Below are 23,167 nucleotides of genomic sequence, written 5' to 3'. Positions count from 1 at the left end.
GGATTAGTATTAAAAGTAAAAAGGGTTGATGTGAAGGCCACTGGGGGCTTGATTAAGTGGTGATGTAATTCTCTGGGCTGAGACACAACACTGAGGACCTGCTGGTCACCAAAGGTAGAGATGCCGCTTACAGGGCCGTAGTTCATTTCCTGGTTTTGCTTCTCCTGGATGGCAGCCACGGTCGCTGTGGCGGTGGCGGTTGCTGTGGCGGCGGCGGCAGCCACGGCGGCTGCGGCGGCGGCTTGGGTAAAGTCGGTGGGGGGGCGGACTCCGTGAGGGGGCATCCCCAGGGAGCCACCGCCATTGTTGGGATAACTAAGAGAGGGGAAACACACACACACAGACACACACACAATAAAACAAGCTGTCACACCCACTGATTAGCATCACCAGGCTGGAGATGCTGCACGGCCGCAGTCAGAGGGGGGTGTGACCAGAGGATGGGCGTGGTCAGAGGATGGGCGTGGCATAAGCCTGACTGATTACAGGGGTTGCTGTACAGCACAGGAGCCAGATCATTGCTACGTTTCATCGAGCAAAATGAAGTGTCCTGAGTGGGTGATTCAGAGGATGTATTACTATGCAAATCACTCCTGGGGAAAAAGGCAGCTGTGGTGTGTGTGTGTGTGTGTGTGTGCGTGTGTGTGTGTGGGCGGGAGGCGAGTCACCGCGGGGGCGGGACTCCCGCTCTCCCACGGACAGTGCTAAAAGCCTCCTCATCCTCCCTACTGTAGTGACGGCCAGCTAGCACTCTGACGTCACACTCCACCCCCAACCCTTATAGCCCAAACACATGTGAAAACACACACACACACACACACACACCATGGCATCAACAGCAGGGCTGTGTCCTGCGCTCACCTGCCCCCATAGGTGGGCCCCGCGGGGTAGCCCCCGCTGGGCCGCCCATACATGCCTTGCTGCATGTAGCCCTTGTTGGGCTCTGGGTAGCCCTGCTGCCCCATGAACTGGGGCGAGCTCATACCAGGACTATTACCGGGCATCATGTGACCACCAGCCGAGTTACCACCAGGGCCCATGGGAGCGCCAAAAACCTGGTATTGGGGGGGGGGGGGAGGGGGGAGAGAGAGAGAGAGAGAGAGAGAGAGAGAGAGGAGAGTCAGACATACAGAAAAAGAAAAAAGAGAGAGCGAGAGATAGTGTTTTATACTTAATTCACCTGTGTTTCTCACACTGTCAGACTGACACATTCAGGAGATAAATCTGCTATATATTTTGTAAATAAATTATATTTTAAAGAAACTGACATAAAAAAAGAAATCAATTTCCAACAATATAAGCCAACAGAATGACAGAATGTAATGAACATGCTCAGCTGTGAGGGGCACTCTGGACAGGGTGAGGTCAAGTGTCAGGCTTACCTGGCTAGGTGAAGGACTGGTAACCCCCCACACAGTGGTTACCACGGAGAGGGAGCCAGGGGGCTGGTTGGAGCCTTGCTGCCAGGACGCTGGGTCATAGGGGTAAGAGCCGTCACTACAGGGGGGTGAGGACGCAAGAATAAGGGGGGGGGGTGGCGAGAGAAAGGGGGAACTATCATTCAAATTTCTTCTCCCCCTGTGTTTACTCTGCTCTCTCTGAACGTGAGCAGACAGAAGGCAGATCCGCCACAGAAGCTCTGATTGTGGAATCTGAAGCCAATCTGAGATGAGATGCTGGATTTTCATGTCTTTGAATGATACTTACATATGGTGCTAAACGTACTGAGGGTGGAGAGGGGGAGAGAGAGAGAGAAACAGAAAAGAGTGGGAGAGAACGTGTAAGAGTGTGCGCATGTGTGTGCATGTTTGTGTGTTCATGTCTTTGTGAGACTTCAATGTGTCACAGCCACATGCTCTAGAGGTGCTCGGAACAATGTTTCCATGGCGACTACAGTCACTTAGAGACAGGAAAGAGTAGCAATGCCAAGGGAGAGGAGGCTGTGTGTGTGTGTGTGTGTGTGTGTGTGTGTGTGTGTGTGTGTGTGTGTGTGTGTGTGTGTGTGAGTGAGAGAGAGAGTGTGTACCTACTGTTTTCTGTATAACTGGATCAAACCAGATTGGTCTCATTTAATGTTTCCAAAATTAGCCAAACTACATTAGACACTGCAGTGAAAAAAACAGCTGCAAAAAATGAACAGTGTGTGTTACACATGGATGCTGTTACTGTGTGTTACGCTCTATATTACTATAGTAACACTATTACCAGCCCAAAACCCCCAAACTCCTGAAGGATGTCCAGGTACGTGGTTCCAGAGGTTAAATGGCGACACTGCCCTGCTGGGCTGAGAGGTCACCGCAGTTTTTGGACACATCACTAACATTATTTTTAAATTAAGAACTAAATAACCAAAAGCTCCATAGCTGAAATACTACATTTTCTGAATAAATACTATTTACTACAGTGTAGTGACCCTGGTGGATAGTTAGCATCTGCATTCAAAACAAACCTTTAATAAAACTTTCTTTTTTTTAAAAATCCAAAAACTTTTTTCTTGCTAAACAGGAAAACAAAGCAATAAAAGGAAGACAAACTATTTGACATTAAAACAGACACTGGATGCCAACTGTGACTGTAACTGTATCTGCAGGCTCTATCTACTGCAACAGATGGAGAGTTAACACTATTTCACCTCATGATTTTATATATTTTAATGAAACCAGTGTTGATAGGAAAACCATTACACCACCAGTGATGAGATGAGACGAGACGAGACTGGTACAATATCTCTTACCAGTGCTGGCTACATAGAAATGAATATTCCTTCTGAACTCCAAAGCTAAACAGTAAAGACTCTGAGAATGACCTCTCTGCTCACAAGTCTCCTACTTACAAAAGTACTCTGATCTCTGAAATGATTCATTATGTAATTTTACAAATTCTTGTGATACAAAGAATCATTGGTTTCACATTTTTGTTAAATGTTATTGTTTATGAAGACAATGCGAGCCCTGTATGGTTCCATTTGTTTTCTGTTCTGTTATAGTACACAATGACATGTCAAAATGTTTGGTTGTTGGTGTAATAGATCGCCGTGTTTGCGGAGAACATCCCTTTAAAAGGTCATGGGTCTGGGATTCCATAGGATGATACCAGCTCAGGAAAAGGTCCTACAGCCACCATAAGCAGCAGCCATTGGGTGGGTGGGTGGGGGTTTCACCCATATTCAGGCTGTCTTGCTGCTCAGCAACAGCACAGAGAACATTCCAGGGGAGAGTGAGGTTTTTCTTTGCAGAAACCACCAGATGCCCACTGTCGCCCATCCCCCGCCACCACCGAAACAGGAAATTGCTGTTGTTCGCTGCTGCTGCTGCTGTTGCTGCCAAACCCTCAGGCGTCCAATCAGAACAGGACTTACAGCACAGCCTATCGGAATCCAAGTCAGCTGTGAGGCAGGCCCAAGGCAGGGCCAATGACGGGTAACGGGAGGGTCTAGAACAGCATTCTGGGGGCGGTAACACCATTGCAGTGAATGTACTAACTGCAACAGCGCTGCTTAACGTTAACGTGTTTCACATTGGCTTTATTACTTGTACTTGCTAGGATTCCATGACCTTCTGAAACTCAGACACGAGTCACTCAGCGTTGGAGGCACAAACAAGTGAAGAGATCTTACACAGACGTGTCAAGTTCCAGTTTTCAGAAACGATACTCGTTAATATAAAACATACAACTAATTATGTGTGTGCAGGAAAAGCCTTTTCGCCAGAGGCAAGTTGTGACTTTCCAAATTGCTGAAAGTGTGAAAATCACGAAGCCTGAAAGCGAGATTAAAGCAACGATATATCTCAGAGGAGAATTTAGGCTGTGCTGTGGATTCCTGCGTGGGAGCCGTTCAATGAGCGCGCGTCACTGCACCGAATCCCAGGTGCCGACAGTAGGGTCGGTGCGTGGTAGCGGCGCCACCAGCGCGAGGCTCCGTGAAGCTTCAGGGAGCGCCGTGCGCGGCACGAGGACATGAGTGACAGATCAAGAGACTGGAAGACTTCAGTGTGTCATTCCAGAGGAAGACGTGCGTGGGAGCGAGAGTGGGAGAGACGTAGTGTACTGACAAGTGAGAAAGGACATGGTTCGTTCACACACACACACACACACACACACACACACACACACACACACACACACACACACACACACACACACACACACACACACACACACACACACACACACACACACACACACACCTGTGTGGCGTTGGAGGCAGGGCAGGTTTCATGGAGTTGATGGGGTTCATCGGAGGAACGCAGGGGTCAGGAGCAAACCCCAAATCACCTCAACCTGGCAGGCAGTCTGTGAGAGAGAGAGGAGAGAGAGAGAGAGAGAGAGAGTGTGAGAAAGAGCAAGAGCAAGTGAGAGACACAAAGAGGGCAAAAAAAAGAAAAAAAAAATCACCACATTGGCAGAAACAAAGGTTTTTTTTCCGGCATGACTCACTGAGGAACACAAGCTCACTGAGACATTAGCGGCGACGGCAGAGAGCAGCAGCCGTGAGGGGGTTAAGCAGCACGTACCCCAAAACTGGCACACAGTTCAGTTCACCCCCACGCCGCCCAAACGCACCGAGCATTCCCCCAGCTGGAGACACCCCACCCATCACGGCTTTAAAATAAAAGATACCCCACTAAATACACACACACACAAGATATTAACACAAAGACGTGTTCACAGAAAAACAGAATTCTCTAGGATTCTCTCCGCTCAGAGTGTGTGTGTGTGTGTGTGTGTAAGCGAGAGTCCTCTGCAGGAAACCTCAGGAAGACAAAAGGCAAGGTGTGGGTGCCAAGAGGCAGTGGAACGGAGGCGAGACGCTTTTCAAGCATGCCTGCGGACTACGCCAGCACGCCACGGCCCGGCTGTGCGCTCCCCCTCCTCTCCACCGGGGGGCGGCCAGCCCATGGAGCAGGGTGGGGGCTATTTATAGCGCTTTGGTTTCAAAAGAAAGGCAAAAATGCGGTGTGGAAAAAAAAAGGCAGAGTATCTGGTAGAGCGCATGCGATTCGAGCCCTCCTCAAAGATAACGGCATCAATTATTCACAGAGGCTCGGGGAGAGATACCTCATCCTCGACAGACTTGTGTGTATGTCTGCGTGTGGACTGTGGTGGCTAATGATGACAAGACCCAACGCTTGCCCCTCAGCCCCTCCCCCCCCACACACACACCCACCCACCCACCCACCCACCCCTTGATTCAGCCCATCCCCATAGGCTGTGTTTCACTCCATGTTCGATACCTCGGTGTCTGCCTCCTATCTCAGGGGTAAGCACCATTAACAGACATGCTAATTTGCTGCCAGCATCAGTGTCTGTCACCCCCCAACTCCCACTCTCCCCCCCTCCTCTCTCTCCCTCTCTCTCTCTCCCCCTTTCCCTTGCTCTCCTTACATTTAGGTCAGACACCCTACAGCTTTGAACAGAGAAAAGAGGGTGGAAAGGGGGACAGAGAGTCACTCAAAGTAGTGAGAGAGTATGACAGAGAGGGGCACCTACAGGGATAATGAGAGTGTGTGTGTGCGCGCGTGCGCTGGAGATGGATGAGCCACTCTGTTGTGTTTTTACAACCGCATGAGTGTAGCAGGTTTAATAACGTTTACGCGTCTACACCGCCACTTGCCTTCATTCACAACCACAGACACGCTAGCACACGGCAAAGCACGCCAGCACACTCCAACGTAACGACACCTCATAACACCCTCTGCAGGCTTTATAAGGTCTGTATTAGCTTCGCTGTGTGACGCGCTCCAGAAGAGTCATCGCCACCATTAGTGCGGCAGACCTGAGCAAACAGCCAAACAGATATTGCAGATTACAGCGGCCAGTACCACACACCCGGGGGAGGACGGCTCTCTCCAGCTGAGGACAGAAGCGAAAGAAAGTGTCCCCCACACACCCCACTAGATCTTATTTACAAGCTCCATGGTAGCACACTTCAGCATCAGCATCCTCATCCCCTGTGTGTGTGTGGGAGAGAGAGAGAGGCCGATAACAGCACAAACTGTTCTTGCCCTGCAATGAACAGAACACCCTGTTCTCTCTCTCTCTCTCTCTCCCTCTCTCCATGATCCTATGGTTCAGCCCCACCCCCAAACACACACAACCCCCCCCCCACGTGCTCTCTCCCTCCCCCCCCCCCACTCTCACTTTCTCTTGTGACATCTTTCTCAACCCCCCCCCCCCCCCCGGTCTCCTTCATTCTCTAGCCATGTGGCGGGTCGGGTCGCTGGGTTCGCCCACAAAGCTTCCTCCGCCCCTCCAACAGGAAATCTCAGGGCGGGTGGCTGCAACAGGGGTGTGGACCCCTACTGAATACTGTACTCCAGCCAGAAGAGCCAGCACCGCTAGGAAGGCACACGCATGGACCCACATAGCTGTGGGCCAAAGCAGTGTCCCTGTCCAGGTGGGCTCCAGAGGGCCCCGAACAGCTTCTCTGGAGGACGGTTCCTGCGTCCACTCCTCAGGAGTCAGTGCGTTAAAATGGAGGACATCTGTGAGCAGGGGTAAGGACCGCACCAGCTAATGGCTCACTAGGGCCCGATGTCCAAAATCGGCCATTTGTCCTCATGCCAAACAGGGGAGTGACTCAGGCCATTGAGGGTCCCCTCCCCCTCCAGCCACCCACTCCACACATGGCCTCAGCTGGGAGGAGAGGACTGGAGCCCAGAGGCTGCTAACCCACGCACATGTACGCACACACAGAGACAGCGGGGGAGGGTGGACAGAGAGAAGGGGATTAGGCGTCACAGGAAGGCTGGGTCTGATAACACATTCCTGCACACACACAGCCAGTTGACCACACCACCACCACTACTTCCGGTTCTGCAAGGAGACCAGCAAAAATCATTATGTACATCCCCCAGCTGTAAGCGAACTGGCTCGTTAGTGAAGAGCAGACTGACAGAGATAAAGGAAGGAATACAAAAGGAAAGTTGGACACAGCCTACGAGGAACAAAGCAAACAGGAACCAAGGCGCAAGCACACACACCGAGAGGTGGGAAGACAGATGCTATCACATGGGAGATGCAGAAGATAAGGAGGCTCAGCATCAGAGAGACGTGCGCAGGCTGGTGGCAGCCCAGGTCTCATTTGGGCTCGGCAGGAGTTCGAGCTACTCAATACTCATGAAAAAAGAAGGAAGAACAACAATATATTCAGAAGTGGAGTTTTAAATCATCAGCGCAAAGTCCAGCAGGTCCTGGGTGTTTGGGCTCATGAGCGTGGTGGATCAGTGGCTCAGCGTGAAGCAGACGGAGATGGCTACGCAGGTACCTCCGTCCAGGCCGCACTGGAATGTGGTGGAGGACCCTGATTCTCACTAGCTAGCAGGCGGATGCCCATGTGTGTGTGTGTTTGGGGGAGGAGAGTGGGCAAACGTCACCTCCCAGCTCAGCTATGTTTGCGGCGTGTCCAGGCCTTTGTTCACAGCTGTTTGCCATTCTCATACCTTGTGTGCTCCCGTTGCTTCCTGGTAACTGATGGTTAATTTATTCAAAGGGAGGAGCAACAGGACAACTTTTAGAAGCAGAGGGGAGGAGCCATGGAGCCACCACCCACCACGTTAGCCAATCAATCAAGTGAAAGGCATCATCCACTGGCATACACCTTAATCTCCATGTGATGCATCTGTAGTCAATTATAACCAATGGTGTTTGACATGTGTGTTTGGGTTTGGCGTACATGGAAACTTCTAAAGGAAGCCTCTGAGCAAAGATTCACATGAACCGCATTTCTGTAGTACACCTTTATTAATTTTTCAGTCAAAGGTATTTATGCAAATGAAGCTGTAAATCTGTCCAGAGGGAAGAGTCTGCAATACTGCGATTCAGCTCAAACCACACAGGTCCTGCCTGCACATGAACGCCACAACACCTCAGGGAAAGAGGCATTAACCACAAGAGCATTTTATCATGTTGCTTCTGTGTTCAAAAGTTTGTTCAAATCACTTAAGAACAGCTTTGGTGTGACCCATCCTGACAACATTTGTTAGAAGGTAATGGTTGTTTTGAATTCAAGTTACATAGTCACTTCGTACTTCTATTTATTGAATTAAACAACATGATTTTGAAGGATGTTATGTTCTTTTCTTTGTACACACAAACATGTAGAAATGATTGTGGTTAGATAGGCACTTGGTTGAAAAAGGCTAGAGTTTTCCTTCAAAACAATCTGACAAGTAGCCTGGTGTGTATACACACACACACACACACACACACACACACACACACACACACACACACACACACACACACACACACACACACACACACACACACACACACACACACACACACACACACACACGTCTCAGGAACTGTGTGTGTAAGTGGCTTGCAAGCTTTGTGTGCCAGGCTGGGTGGAGTGGCAGCACTACTGGGTGGAGTGGCAGTGCTACTCCGGGGGCTGGATGAAGTGGCAGCGCTACTCCCAGGGGGCTGGGTGGAGTGGCAGCACTACTGGGTTGTGTGGCAGTGCTACTCCGGGGGGCTGGATTTAGTGGCAGCGCTACTCCCAGGGGGGTGGGTGGAGTGGCAGCACTACTGGGTGGTGTGGCAGAGCTACTCCGGTGGGCCCCCATAAAATTACACTGCTACCACTTGCTTCAGTTGGAAAAATTAGGATTTTTTAAGACAGGAACTGAGTGAATTAAGCGCTTGAGAAACTCTACTGACTAACAATAAGACATTGTTGGGTGAGTGGGGCAACACACAGCAATGTGAACTATAATATATGTAAAGCCAATCTTAGATTAATCCTGTGTGTCTTCCAACGTGCTGCAGAAAAATGCATAATAGACGTCTGTAAACGGTCTTGGGCAACAACCTCAGCATTCTACAACCTCTGTCCCCCGGTGAGCGGCTTGGGGCTGACGGGTCTGAATGCATACAGAGTCTGCCTGTATTGATTCTGCTCTAACGACTCTTATGGTCGTGTCCTTTAGAACAGTGGCGTCGGCAGGGTTGTTCAAGGCTCTGTGCTTGATAAACTTGTCTGACTTCAATACTCAGTGGTTCCCACTGCCCCTCCCCCCACCTCTGCAATGTGACCTACTCTGCACACAGCCCCAACGCTCTCTTGCAGCTTGTGAAAAGCAGCTTGACTGACTGATGGTTTGTCTGATTAATGGCGACAGAGGCACTCGGCAGAGGGTGGCGCGCAGACAGCGTGCCGCTGGCCAGCCCCAGTGACGGTAGCCCCGGCGACGGTAGTCGTGTCAGCCCACCAATAGCGGTGCGGGAGGACGCTGAACGCTCACTCCAGGGCTGTAAAGAGCCCCGCTCTGCTCCACAGCGAGTGCTGGACCGAGCCCAGGGGCAGGGTTCTCTGTTGCTGGTGCCACCAAGCTCTAAACGCAGGGAGAACATGGCTGAAAGTCCTTCAAAATAAAAAAATGTAGATCCTCTTTCTTCAGCAGAGCTGGAGTTCCTGTCTGGAATGATGTAATGACTGCCCTGTAGACTTCCATAATGAACCCTGCCCCCATATTCAACCAACACAGACCGCTAGCATAGCTTTAAAAAAGGCTGGGAACTTTAGTGCCATCCTTCCAGGCCTTCCTGGCCTTCCTCCCGACACCCATTAGGATCAGACTAAACATTCCACAGAGAGACTGTTCAATGCCGGTGCACAAACATAGGGCTCCGTGTATGTCCCTGTAGGGCTCATATGTTCGACTGATGGAGCGGAGGATGCTCAGGAAAGGCCAGCGTCTTCCTCTGGAAGTGGGGGGGACCCAACAGAGAGCCACGCCCTCTCTGACTTCCCAGACCATGGCAGGCATGGGCTGTGGTCAAAGTCACCAGGAAGGCCGCAGGAAGAGCCAGTGACATGGTTAGAGAGTGTCAGAGGGGCGGAACAAGGTCACTGCACTAAGGCTTACAAGTGGTGTGTGTTGCAAATTACATGCGCGCGCACACACACACACACACATACAGCACTCAATCTCTCTCTCTCACTCACACACACACAAAATATGTCTTGATCTAGTACTCAGCATATTTGCAAACACAGTGTACACAAAGATGGCAGATTAGGCAGCAGTGGTGGAATTCAGCCTCTATAGCTACGGAGAGACAGCAGAGGTGTCACAAATCCAGCTGCTGACAGGTATCAGATCGGTCTGCAGCTGGTCCCTCCACACCCTGCTAAGGGAGCAGCTACGTCCATTCATCTGCCTTTGGTCCCTTCCTACTCATGCACGTTGTGCACTTCATTAGCCCACCAGAGGGTTGGCTATGTACCGTTCCATAGAGGGAAAGTGCCCTAGACATCCACCCCTACCCCACCCCAGTGTTTAGTTCCAACCCTAATTGGACAACCTAAGTTAATCATCAGCATTTGAATATTAGAGGCAGGTCTGTCAGAACGCAAGTCTGCAAGGCAATAGATCTCCAGCACTGGAGTTATCCCTGCAGTAACGTGAGCTGAGCATGGACAAGACACAATATTCGGATGATTTTTGGCATATTATGAATGTTACATGCTTTGAAATATACTGAAATCACATCGGTGCACCATCAATGTAATGACTGATGAATGAGATGCACTATTTTGCCACAGGACATGGATCTACAATACATGACATTTGTCAAGACGCTCAGAGAACACAAAATCCATGAGCCCACGTGCATGATGGGGTCTTCCATGTTAATACTGCACCTGCTTACCCACCACAGCTCCTACCTCACGCGTATCCTTTCTCCTAACAATCAACAGGCCTTTCAGAAACCAGTTAATAACCAGGCTGCATGTTTATTCCTGCCTTCTCTCGTGGTCCACAGCTATCCGTGGCTTTTCAGTGGCTCTGTACGTGCTAAGAGGTGCTAATTTGTTTGAATCCTATTTCTGCTCATTTCACTTTCAGCCTGTTCCAGCAGTCAATACTGGGAACAGACGCACTGATTGAGAACATGGTTTAAAATCCTGGTATTTGCACATTTAAATGTAAAAGCTTACCATTCCACTTTTAATAGAAATGTCAGCACAAGCACTCTGAAGAGCCATCACGAGCTAAAGCAGGCTGCTACGGAAATGGCAGTTTATAGCAGCAAAGTACGTTTTGATCAGGGATCACATTACCTCTCCAAATAACTGATCTAACTCACGCGCATTTCCAAGAACTTAGCGCTCTGAGTATCCGTCTGCAGAGAGCGCATGGCCAGGCAGAGCAGGGTCTGGAGACGCAGTGCTAATAAGGAATCCATCAGGGTAACGGTGTCCCTGTCACTGGGTACAGGGAAGCCATTAACCCAACTGACCTTGCATGGTTGGCTCTGATCGGCACGCTAACTAAGCCCTGCCCAAAGAAAGGGGCCAGAGGTAGTGGCCATTAGTGGCCACTCCGCCAGCCGAGCTTCTCCCTACACATGCTGATCAAGGTCCACCCCCAAGGGTGTGGCCTCATACAGGGGCGGGGCCAGGCCCAGTCCCAGTAGATCAGGTGGGAAGAGAAGGTTGTAAAAGTAGTGGTGCTTGTTTGTCAGCACTTCTTATTACATAGTCCAGAGAGATTTGAATTTCATTTCCATTCTAAATCACAAGTTGTGGAATTGAACCAAGCAAATATTTCCCCAAAGCCCACACAGTGCTTCTCTCCACACATTACTTGACTGCCGGTCAACACCCCAAATAAAAAAGATCAAAATCAATCATATCAAATGAGTATCTTAAATGAGAAATGCCATGTGAAGCCAGAAAGACTTAACGAAGACGCTGCTATCAACATTTGTTGCCTATCTTTAACTAACTGTTTCAGTTCATTGTGCTGCCCTGAATACAGAGTCAAACTCATCAGAACATCGCAGCCTAACAATGCAATCGAATACCATGACGCTCATTCTCCAGACATGTATTCGTGAGCTCAGTGGCCCCGTAAAACCACAAGGCAAGCAGATCGGGGAGCTCTCACACATGCTGGTCACCATGGTGACCCCACCCCTTCTGTTCTTATAAAAATGATTTCTCCCTGTACGTCCCCACACAAGAGGGACAGCATGTGGAGAGTGTGAATGATGGCACTGGCCCGTTTCCTGTGGTGGCCAGATCAGAAAGAAGCGATCTCATTTAGGGAAAGACCACGTGGTAGGGCAGAGCAGCGGAAGACCAGCCTCCGGGCCATGCACCAGCGCACAGGGGGATGAAAAGAAAGGGGGGGAAAAAAACAAAACAAAACAAAAAAAAAAAAAACACAGGAGTCGCTCCAACAAGCTGAACGCAACGCTTCCAAGTCCTCAAGCCGAGAAGACTGGACAGTGAAATGACTTTGCCCCCAGCAGGTTTCGATTACACCTCACGTCAAACTAAATACCAGTTTAGGGCGATTGATTTCGAAACCACATCCTTGACAATGGCCGTTTCCATCGTTTCCCAGCAGCTCATCAGCTGCTATTACCGGCCGTTACACCATCCAGTAAGCAACAGCACGTCCAAAGCCTCAAATTGTAGAGAAGTGTACTCCAGCTTGCACTGAGAGAAACACAGTATTTTGTACCCGGGGGGTTTCCAGACACTCAGGAGAGTCGAAGGGGACAGCCATCAAAAGGACAACAGGCAGACAAGAGCACACGAGATCAGAAGCCCTGGGAGCTTAGACCCACCCACTCCAATATGCATCTCAGCATCTGAAGGAGGAATTAAAGGGGTGGAGACAATGCACCCAGCACAGCATGGATGCCCCACGTCTGAGTCCTTGCCCGTGTGGTCTTCCACCAACACAGTAGTGTTTTACAACACTATAAAACACATCTCCTAATTCACCTCATCTGTAGCAGCTGTCACCACAGCCAACTAAAAATAAAGGGAGGATCGTGATGAAGAATGTTTCTGGCATGTCCCACGTCGCATGGGATACAATGTCACCCACTTCACTGGCAGTGAACCTTAATGGTAGACATTCTAGCAGCTCCGCAGCTCAAACCAGTAAATCCTCCACATCACATCACTTTCACAGTGCACGGCAATTTAAAAACCAATTACCTTATTAAGAGAAATAGGGGGTACAACCAACAGATATACAAAAGACAGAACACCAGACTTATTCAGCTAGAACCACAGCTTGGTGTATTCTGGAAACGCTGACATCACCGTGCCTGGATGGAGAAGAATACACCCATTAGCTGCTAGTTGTCCATTTGAACACCACCTTTACTCACATTCCCAAGATTCTTAGCAGCTGGTGGAAAGGCACTTTGGGCTGACCTCTGTGACCCTCATGCATTGACATCCCCACTCCATATCCTTCAGAAGAAACAACAGTCCTCAGGACACGGGGCCAACGGGAGCAATTTGGGTGAGTGGTCCAAAAAAGCCCGAAGTCCAAGAGAGATCAAAGCAGAGTCTCTACAGCCAAACGTGGGGGGAGGGGGGACTCCAGCTTGCAGAGCAAACGGCAGCTGTTCTGAAAGGGAGCGTTACCAGTCCCCCCCACTGCGTCCGGTCAGCCCACCCCTCCCCCACAACTCGGAGCCTGCAACCTTAAAGCCTGGATCCATTACATCCTTGCACCAAAAAGATCTTTTCCCAGACACAGCTTCAACATCAGGAGTGCCAAGGAACCCCCCTTTAATCCCCCTAGATGCAGTTTCATAAGATGCCATTTCAAGAAAGCTCTGTTTGGGAAAGCTTTTACTCAGCGTCCAACACTGGCATGAAGTCTGTGTTGGGCACACTCAGCTTTGTCTGGGTCTCCCGCGTCACTCTGGGCAACCTGCTCACAGTTGGCCATGTTAATCAGGCAGGGTTGACCCGCGGGCAGCTCCAACGTGTCTCGACACAAGAGCATGGACCAGGAACATGTGGCGGCAAGCAGCCTGGTTCAGTAGCGCTGTGGGCCGGACAAGGCTGACCGGTCCTAAACAAGGCTGACCAATTTTGGGGAAAAGTTATATTAGAACTTTTTTTGCGATATTAAGAATTTTTAAAAAATAAAACTGGAGGGGGAAAAAAAAATCATAAAAAAAACCCAACATTCCCAAACAGAGCCAAGTATCACTCCAAGCAGCTGAAACGGAGCAGGTGAAGTAGGGATGGAAAAACGGTCGCAAGGTAACTTCACAGAATCAGATGTAGAATGTAAACGTTAATTGCTCACTCCCCCTAAAAGCACTATATTGTAATAAAAATACAGCTACATATTGCAATAGTTTAAAACATGGTAATGAAGCCTTGAGGTGACATGGACAAAGATGAGCTGGTATTGTTTTCACCAGGATTATTCGCTTGTTGGATCAGGTGAACACTGTGATTCATTAAAAAAATTACAGCACCGTCTGGCCATGCTGGCCATGCAGGCCATGCAGCAGGGACGCGAAAGGTTTGGTTAGGGGGTGGGGTTTAACCGGGATGAGGACACCTGCGTCCTGTGTCTGAGCTGGCACAGGAGCGTGGGGGTAATGATGGAGTCGGTTGCTAAGGTTCCTTACCACGCACAAGGCCTGCCAACCATCTATTCTTCAGTCTGTCAGACACACTGACTGCAAGAAGGGAGGGGACAAGAAACAGGCAGGGCAAGCTGATGATCTCCAGGTTGTTCAGTCTTAGCGCTACGAGCCTGATTACTCATGTTCCTGCTGTCTGAGTAACACCTCAGTAACCCTAGGTTATGAGCTTCTGTGCTGCTAGGGACTACCGATTCTCTCTCTCTCTCTCTCTCACACACACACACACACAACCTCGAGCTGAAGATGATAATATTTTCATGTATGGACTGGCTGATTGCGTTTGATCCATTTAGCATTTAAACTCAACATGCACAACAAAGGAACAAATTTACACAGATGCCCCTTTCAAGACATTTATTTTTCTTTGTTTATTTAAGCCAAAAGGCCAATCTGCACACAACCACCTTTAAACCTTGTACACTTGCGACGAGCGCAGACTAATGCTTTGTGTTGTGGTTGCTTGTAGCAGGTACACAACACTGTGATGTAGTGTGAGCAGCAGGGTTGTGGCATTACTCAACCTTCACTAATGTTAAGCAGCCTCACTACAGTACAGAATGTGCAACACCTCAAGCGTTAAGCTGGGAGCTCTGCTGTCCTTAAATGGATCCATTAGGGAATTTAAGGCTTTGTTCACAAGTGGAAACTTGCTCCATTCATTTGCAATGCAAGCTTGCGAGGAAACCTATTGTTGTGTTAAATTGCTCAACGCTGGACCCGATCACCTGAACAAGTTTCTGTCCGGGAACGATGACGGCACAAAACACGAAGAGAAGAAAAGAAAGAAAGAAAATGGATGCAACAAACAAGAAACCGCTGTGACATGGTCCAGATGGAGGAGTATGGCGCCATGTTCTTTAACCTCGTCTCGGACAATGATGTAGACGGGAATTAAAAAGCAGTCACATATTCCCACATACGGTTCCATTATCGAGAATACGGATTTGCGCTTTGACATTTAATGGCAAACACACTCCTGGGTCTGGCCTCTTGTGTTCCCATTAAAGTCTGGAAGCACATCCCTCCCCTGAGCGTGTGCTGGGGGCGGAGGAGACAGCCCGACACTCCGCAAACCGTGAAGGCAGGGGCATGACAATCGGGAGCAGAATTCCCGCCACAATGCCGGAGCGAAGCGTGCCAACGTTATTCCAGTGCCGCTGGCATCCCTTCTTCTCACAGGTACATAAAAAGCAAGCAGCAGGCAAAAAGGGGGGGAGTGCACTTTACCTTTTACAGGCTTGCAGGGACTGTGGGTGGGTGGGTGAATGTGTGCAGATTTGTTCTGCGAACCAAAGTTCTGCGAATGGCACCTACGTAAAGGCTCTACCCCTCAAACACTCCTAACCCACCCCCCACAGTGCAGGCCCCAGGTGACAGATACTGAACTGTTCTCAGGACTATGAAAATTAAATGTCTCCAGTGGGGAACCACTGACAACATACAGTATTAAAAAGAAAAAAGACTACATCACAAAAAGCTGTAACATTTAGAAATATTTGTTAATTGAGGAGACTATCATTGTTCTGAAAATACCTCACCGTCCTAAATTAAGAGCTGAGACCTGCACCCTAATGGCTAATGGGCTGGCCATAACTTCCAATAGTGGCCAAAAGTGGGTGGCGTTTCATCCCAAGGCTGGGCTCAGGTAGGTGATGGCACCTTGGTGGTATCCGTGCCAGGTGGCTTGGTATACTGTGATCACAGCCAGAAAGCCTTCATCTTTTAATGATGCCTGTCCTTCAAAAGAAAGAAAATATATATTTTCACTGCTTTGTTCTTTGGAAATAAGATCTTTGTCAGACGGTTGTGTGATGTGTTTGATAACAGCCTATATGTCTTCAGGGTGTATAGAAGATCTCTAAAAACACTAAAAACATCCTTAGAAATTCCATTAGATTGTATTGAAATTCAAACGAAAATACATCAATACTAATCCGCGTCATCCAGAAATCCGAACATTTATTCCAAAAATGGACATAAAAATTGTCAATGAAGCTCGGCATTCAGTAGCAACATGGAGCACTGGTTTCCGAGGCGTGACTCCAGGTGTGAAAGAGTGTGCCTTCTACCTCATCGACTGTGCCTGTGTGCCGACTCTAAATTTAATTACACACACATCCTTTTGTTTCTTCTCCATTGCTCCTGTTGAAAAAACAAAACAAAAAAACAACAACAAAAAAACACACACGCACAAAAAAAAACTGCTGTCTTCACACTGCAGCACTGTGCCAAGGTCAGCCAGCATGTTTGCACAAACCAAGGTTAAAAAATAAAGGCACAGATTTCCGGGTGTGCCGGCTCTATTTAAAACCTGGCTCATCCACAATAGTGCATGTCATGCTAATTGATGCAGCTTATTAACACGGAGCCACTGTTTGCATTGGCGGCAGTGGACGTTAGCGACTCCATTAAGATATGATTAAGAGAATCCCACCCCGTCCTTCCCGTCCAACCCCCAAACACATTTCTAAGGCAGCCAAGGAGAAGTTTAAATTAAGTGTTTTTTTTCTGGGTGTGGGGTCAGTCTGCGCAGTTCGTTTATTAGGTAGTCATAGCCATCTCAAATAAGGGGACAGAAATGAGCAGAGTGCTAAATTAATATGACACTAAGGCCAAAAAGCTCATTGGGTACACACAAAAACAACAACAACAAAAAAACCCTGGGCCTGCCTTCATGTCCCACAGGAGGGCCCACTGAAAGGGGACAGTTCATTTTCAGGACACCGGGCTCTCTGCTTGATGGCAGAGGCAAGCCACTTATCAATAATTTACTAAACCCTTTCAATGTGAAATGCTTTTAATAAGCATTATACTGCCACTCATTTAATTTAATATGAAAATTGTGCCATTTTTGCAACGTTTTCCTTTTCTGGTGGTTTCTTGCTGAAGAATGCAGATTTATAAACCTTCTAATAAGAGAAATAGTATGTCTAAGATCTCATTACAAGAAACATTTCAGTCACAACAAGCATGTGGGACGTGTTTAGGATATATATTGAGAGTTGGGCTATTTCACATGGATTTTCCATTGTGTTACTGCACGTAGTAAACGTCACTCCTTGTTTTTGTGCAACCCGTCATCATAGTTACCGTCACTGGCAGTAATGGACAACACTGCGCAAATACAGATGATCAACATATTTCAAGCCCGACTATTTCATAAGTTTATGGCACCAAGAATAACACCATTTCCACCCTGCATTTGCGCATTTTGCTTGTGGAGGCTGGGTGTTAAACAAGGTTCTTATCATGATCATGAAATAGAATTATTACCGAGCAAGGAAGTTCTAAAGCGTGAACAACTATCTATCTGGGACACCAATGTGGCCACAGTTTGACCTCTGGGGAAGGCATCTGTGGCCTACCTGCTCTCTGACCCACAAACACAGACTCCGCAAGGCGGAGGTGAGCAGCCTCTTGGCTCAGAGGCTCACCATCTGTCCACATCACTTTCAGTGCCGTCATTTCGGCCCAGGCCATGATGGCCTAACGTGAGGCTGGCGCTGCTGTGCTTTGTAAAAACAGCTGCAGAATGCTGGACAACACTTTACACACACAGCACACGCGATGTCATGTCGTCCTGCATGAGAAACACAGGTCCAGCGGTGCCCTGTCTGAACACCCCATTGAACGTATGCATCTGGGTGGAGCACTCCGGGTGACGGTAACGTAAAAGTATTTTTGAGTATGCAACCCCTGTCTAATCCCATTGTCTACACCTACATCACTGCCCCCACCATGGCCACATAAGACATTTTGGTGTTAGCTGGTATATTACTCTAAATGGAGAATATGAACTTGTATGTAAACGCAAAACAACGTTCCCAGGTCCCTTTGACACTGACTCAGACATAAAACCCTGTTATGCACACAGCTAATTAACTACAAGAGGTAGTAATGATAGGTACATGATCTACTATCAAAAAACTAAATTCTGTATAAATAAGGAATGCAATACAGACTGACATTAATGCAGAAAACAGTTTCATAATAATGGAACCTATGTAAGACACAAACCTAACTATGTCAGTTTTATATTTATTGTTAAATGCCTTTATTTTTAACTTGGTCAGATCTAACAAATGAGATCTTACCTCACAAAAATGGACTTGCATAGTTAACTTACAAAACCACCAGTGCCATTTCGAATGGTGATCTCAGTGACCACATTACCACAGAACAAACTCTAAAGCATAGGCGTAGTTTTGACAACCCCCAATAATTCCTGCTCACACTACTCAAATAATGTGTTAGGTTGAGTAGTGTGATCGGTGTCGCCCCCCCTCCAAAGTTGAAATGAAACCTACACCACTGTAATGAAGAATCACTGACAAAATTAAAACACTGACATACGAGCCACTATGGCTCATAAGTTGTTGTAAAACTAATTCAAAACTATTAAATCATTTTACTAAATTATTACGAATAATTTAAATAACCCCAATATTCATTCGCATTGGCACTAGCAAGGATTATTTTAGAATCCTTAAATTCGTCAATATTTGTTACCTGAGCACTGGATTAAAATATGCCATGCTCCACCACAAAAACGCCAAGAAGAAATTTTGAGTAACCGCGGACGAAAAATATTCTGATACCTTTCAGCTACTAAACTAAATTCTGAAATATAATACAAGTAGGTCTCGTTAACTCTGCTTACCAAAGTTGTTAGCCAGAAGGCCAAAAAGGAAACAACTGAGCGGACCGTGAAAATTACCTAGACAGAGCTAACGTACAGAGCTAAGCTAACATAGCCCAGGTTGGTCCGCTAACCTACGTAGCTACGATAGCTAGCGTTAGGAACTGGAGTGAGGCTAGCGGAGGCTACACGACAGTTAGCATCGCTTGGCTAACTAGCTACCAGCACACTAGAGGCAAACATTTAACGTAAGAGCCCAAAATCCACGAAGACATACAACTAAAATGACGGCAAAACGATTCCTTCTGTTTAATACTGATTTAATTTTCAAAAGGCATGAGGAGGTATGCTAGCCAGCTAAGCTAGCTTCCTTCTGGACTTACCTCAAGACTCCAGCTGCCCGAGGTTGGATCCGTAACTCTGCGGTGGAAATCCTTTTTCGAAGACCTGTGCGACCGTGCTTTCACGTATCTACACGCATCAAATTATGCCACGGGAATCCGTACAATGTGCAGTTAAAACTTGTACGACGGAGTTATCGTTTCCTAATGGTATAATCCATCTACAATGGTCGAGTGAGGCTAGCTAGCTAGCTAAGTTACAGCCGCCTCGCTCGAGACGCAGAGAAGAGTTTCCCTCAGAAGACGGTGCTACCTTGATCGATGTGTAGTCTGTAACGTTACCCTCGGCCGTATTTTCCTAGTCTCAACTGCATTCCTCCCTCTATTGCACAATGAGCCGCTATAATTTATTCATGAGATCATGGGGATGGAGGTTGTGTGTCGGAAGAAAGAGAGGCAGTTTTTTGTCACTCACCCCTCGTCGCCCTCCCCGGCTGACTTCCCCTCCACGGCTTCAGGCCAGATTAGTGGATCGTCGATCGAGCGAGTCGCTGCGGATGACGACTTTGCTGCGCTTCGCTCAATGACACAACCTACGTCTACTTGAGAAATCCACGCCATTCTGTTTCCTCGCTGCACATACTTCTACTTGGACGCTAAGCCGGAGGTAGAGCACTTTAGAGCCAAAATGGCCTATCTTTTCCGTGCAAGATATGTTGTTATTTTATGATGGAAGATAGTTGTCGCACCACCACACTAAAAATAATTCTTTTTTTTCGCTTATTTAAACACATCACTGTTCTTTTACAAATTATTCAAATTTTTGTTAGAACTTATATAATCAAGTAGGACTTTATTTGTTTGATTAGGAAATTTCCAACAAAGTGCAGTAAAATGACACTAAGCACTGGATAGCAAAATTATGCTTTAATTACATTAATTACATAACTATGTATACGTCACAGACATGAAGGCAGCTTTGTCTGGAAACAGAGACGTTTGATTGGTTCACATCTGAATCCACTTTAAGAACTAGGCTATGATGTGGGTCGCTGCACAGTGCACAAAAGAAAGGTGAAGGAAGGTCAGCTTCAACCTCCACCAAGCTCAATATCACATTATTATTATTATTATTATTATTATTATTATTATTATTATTATTATTAAGAAAGGCATAGAATAGTTCTGAAAATGATACATTGGTGAAAAAAAATGTCTCAGTGCTCTGGACAGACATCAACTGATGATAATATGAATATGTAATTATCGTGGTTATAAATAGGTAAAATGGCAGACAAGAATGCACTGCTGTGTGTAGGTACACTGTTTGTGCCCCTTTGGTAAGCATGTTCTGAAGCTGGTCTACCTTTCACTTAATTAGTATACAGAATATTCTTATCTTTAGTTAAAACCTGTGTTCTCTGTGTAGATCACCAGAAAGGTTCTGGGAGCAGTTGTGAACCGTGTGAACAGATGTTAGTCTAGCAATAGCCAGCAGTGCTGTTTGATATTGGCAGTATCATGTTAAACTGTAAAAAAAACCAAACAAAAAAAAAACCGGGGGGGGGGGGGTTAAAGCCACCAAGCATTTGTCACATATGCTCGTCACGAATCTGATATCATAAAGTATCTTTATTTACTCTGTGTTTTAATGTGTGTGTGTGTGTGTGTGTGCGTGCGTGCGTGTGCTTATAGCAGTATTGCCTTTGTTTGTCAAGCCCTCACTCTTGCTATAGTGTAATTGATATTCTTTCCTTGTTCTATCTTGTTAAGATTTCACAGGGCAAAGCCATATCTGCAGAAAAAGAGGAAAAGAACTGCCCTTAAGACACTGAGTCAATAAAACACACACTTTACCATGCCAAGAGGGAATAGACTGCACTACTACAGTTCAGAGGTGGGTAGGAGATGTAGGGCGTAGCAATCATTTGTACTTAATTAACAAAGGGTGTCATTATATTACTAGTTTCAAAGCATTTTGCTGTATCTAAGGGACTGCACCACAGCAGGAGCAGGAGAACTGCAGTAATATTACAAAGGACCTAGAAAGTTGTAATTTCCCCTTTGTTCTCCCCCTGTTGTAAATGGTACGCTCCATGCCGATGGCAAGAACATATCATGGGAATTATCCAGCAGAGAGAGACAGCAGGAGGGAGGTATAGAGAGAGAGAGAGAGAGAGAGAGAGAGAGTACTGGGGCTAGACTCAAGCTGCTGAGAAAAGAACAATAGATGTGCAGTCTTGATGAGCGTGACTGAAAGCCACTCTAGAGGTTTGGAGCCAGACAAGTGCTGTAGGGAGTGAGTACAGCGAGCTCTTTGTCAGAGGTGGTGAGAACAAAGGGAATCAGCTGACCAGGTAATGAGGAGGCAAATTAGAACCCATCAAAGCATTAAAACCTTGCAAGCAATATCGATTTTTATGCATACAATGAATTAGATCAGAACTCAGTTTTTAAAAAGGAAACAAGTGGAGCTTAAGACACATACAAAGGTTGGCTAGATGTGAGAAACTATTTACATCCTAGGGGATTAAAACAAAACACGGCTCACATGAAGACATCTATATTATCCATTGTGTGTGTGTGTGTGTGTTACGATCATTCATTTGAAGTGTCTGCATCTCTGCATGAGGCCAGTGCAGCAGGGAAGGGGTGTGTGCGGGGGGGGGGGGGATAAGTCCGACTTATGCTCAGCAGCTCCCTGTTGCCCTGGAAACAGGTGCTGAGATTCTTAGCCTCCCCCCATCTTTCTCCTCACTATCGATGTCAGTGCCACCTCCCACAGTCTCCCCTCCCCCACGACCTGCCGCATCCCCCCATTTGCATCCACTGCAGTCATTTAACAATGTCATAGGCCAGAAGAACCAACTCCCCTGACTGCACCTCTCACTACCACCTCCCTCCCTGAGCTGACGAGCGCGCAGGCCACTGTATCAGGGTCAAGCAGCAGCCTGTTATTGATCCTGACGAGTGCGGCACGCCATGCGGCCCCTGTGACTCCGCAAGCTCTGGCTAATCGCTCGCCGTGGCCCTGGCCGGGGGGGTCTGTGTCGCTGTCGGCCCTTGTGCGCCCTTTCGCCGAAAGGAGACAGACAAAGAGGAATCTCACTGCCAAAAAGCAGCGCAAGCTACACCCCCTGACACCACCCCGCCCTCGAGTCCAGCATGCAGCTGTCATAGTCTCCTCTGGCCCAATGCGTGAGCTACATCGAACTGATGGATGTTCTGCTGCAGATGTATTTTTTGTTGCTGTTTGGTTTTTTTTGTTTGTTTTTTGTTTTTTTGAGGTTTTTTTTTTTTTTTTGGTAAAGAGATTTATCTCTGCTGCTGCCTAGGCTGCATCTCCATGCTGTATAGCACAGAAAAGTGAGATTCTTGGAACAGTACGCGCACGAGCTGAGGGGACAAGGAGCCCAACGTTTGAATGTTTGATTTCATTTTCTGGCCTTTTTAAGTCAACACTGTGTTTCAGAGGGGCCGCACTCCACATTCCATTGTAGTGAGTTCTCCCTGGCCTGGAGAGGAACATTCCTGGGAAGTGGCTGACCGACAATAACAGCAATGGGGGGGGGGGGGGGGGGGGTGCTGGATAGGGAAGAGAGAGTTGCTCTCTCCCACCTTTGCCCAGTCAAACCAGTGATAGACAAACAGACAACACTGCAGCACTGAAATCACAGCTCCTGCATTAAAATGCAGAGTGGTTCTTTAATGGGAAAATAGGCGGACGAAAGTGACGTGAACCTGACATGATGCA

At 47.6% G+C, this 23,167-nt stretch overlaps 1 protein-coding gene across 3 annotated transcripts in view; it reads right to left on the bottom strand.

The window, feature by feature from the left end:
- zmiz2 (zinc finger, MIZ-type containing 2) overlaps window positions 1–19,906 on the bottom strand; it is a 30,352-nt gene extending 10,446 nt beyond the window's left edge. Inside the window, exons 1-5 of one of the 3 annotated variants that reach the window (XM_035535645.2) lie at window positions 19,889–19,906; window positions 4,188–4,293; window positions 1,383–1,497; window positions 862–1,055; window positions 132–315 (exon numbers count right to left, since the gene is read on the bottom strand). In XM_035535645.2, the coding sequence (XP_035391538.1) occupies window positions 132–315; window positions 862–1,055; window positions 1,383–1,497; window positions 4,188–4,237 (543 nt within the window). In that variant the 5' untranslated portion in view covers window positions 4,238–4,293; window positions 19,889–19,906. The other 2 variants (XM_035535643.2, XM_081702274.1) reach the window with 2 other exon arrangements.
- Between the last annotated feature and the right edge of the window lie 3,261 nt (window positions 19,907–23,167).

The sequence above is a fragment of the Electrophorus electricus genome, chromosome 19, assembly GCF_041902795.1.
Source record: "Electrophorus electricus isolate QZ-2024a chromosome 19, ASM4190279v1, whole genome shotgun sequence".
Lineage (NCBI taxonomy): Eukaryota > Metazoa > Chordata > Actinopteri > Gymnotiformes > Gymnotidae > Electrophorus > Electrophorus electricus.
The sequence above is the reverse complement of the archived record's forward strand: the minus strand, read 5'-3'. Positions and strand labels throughout refer to the sequence as shown.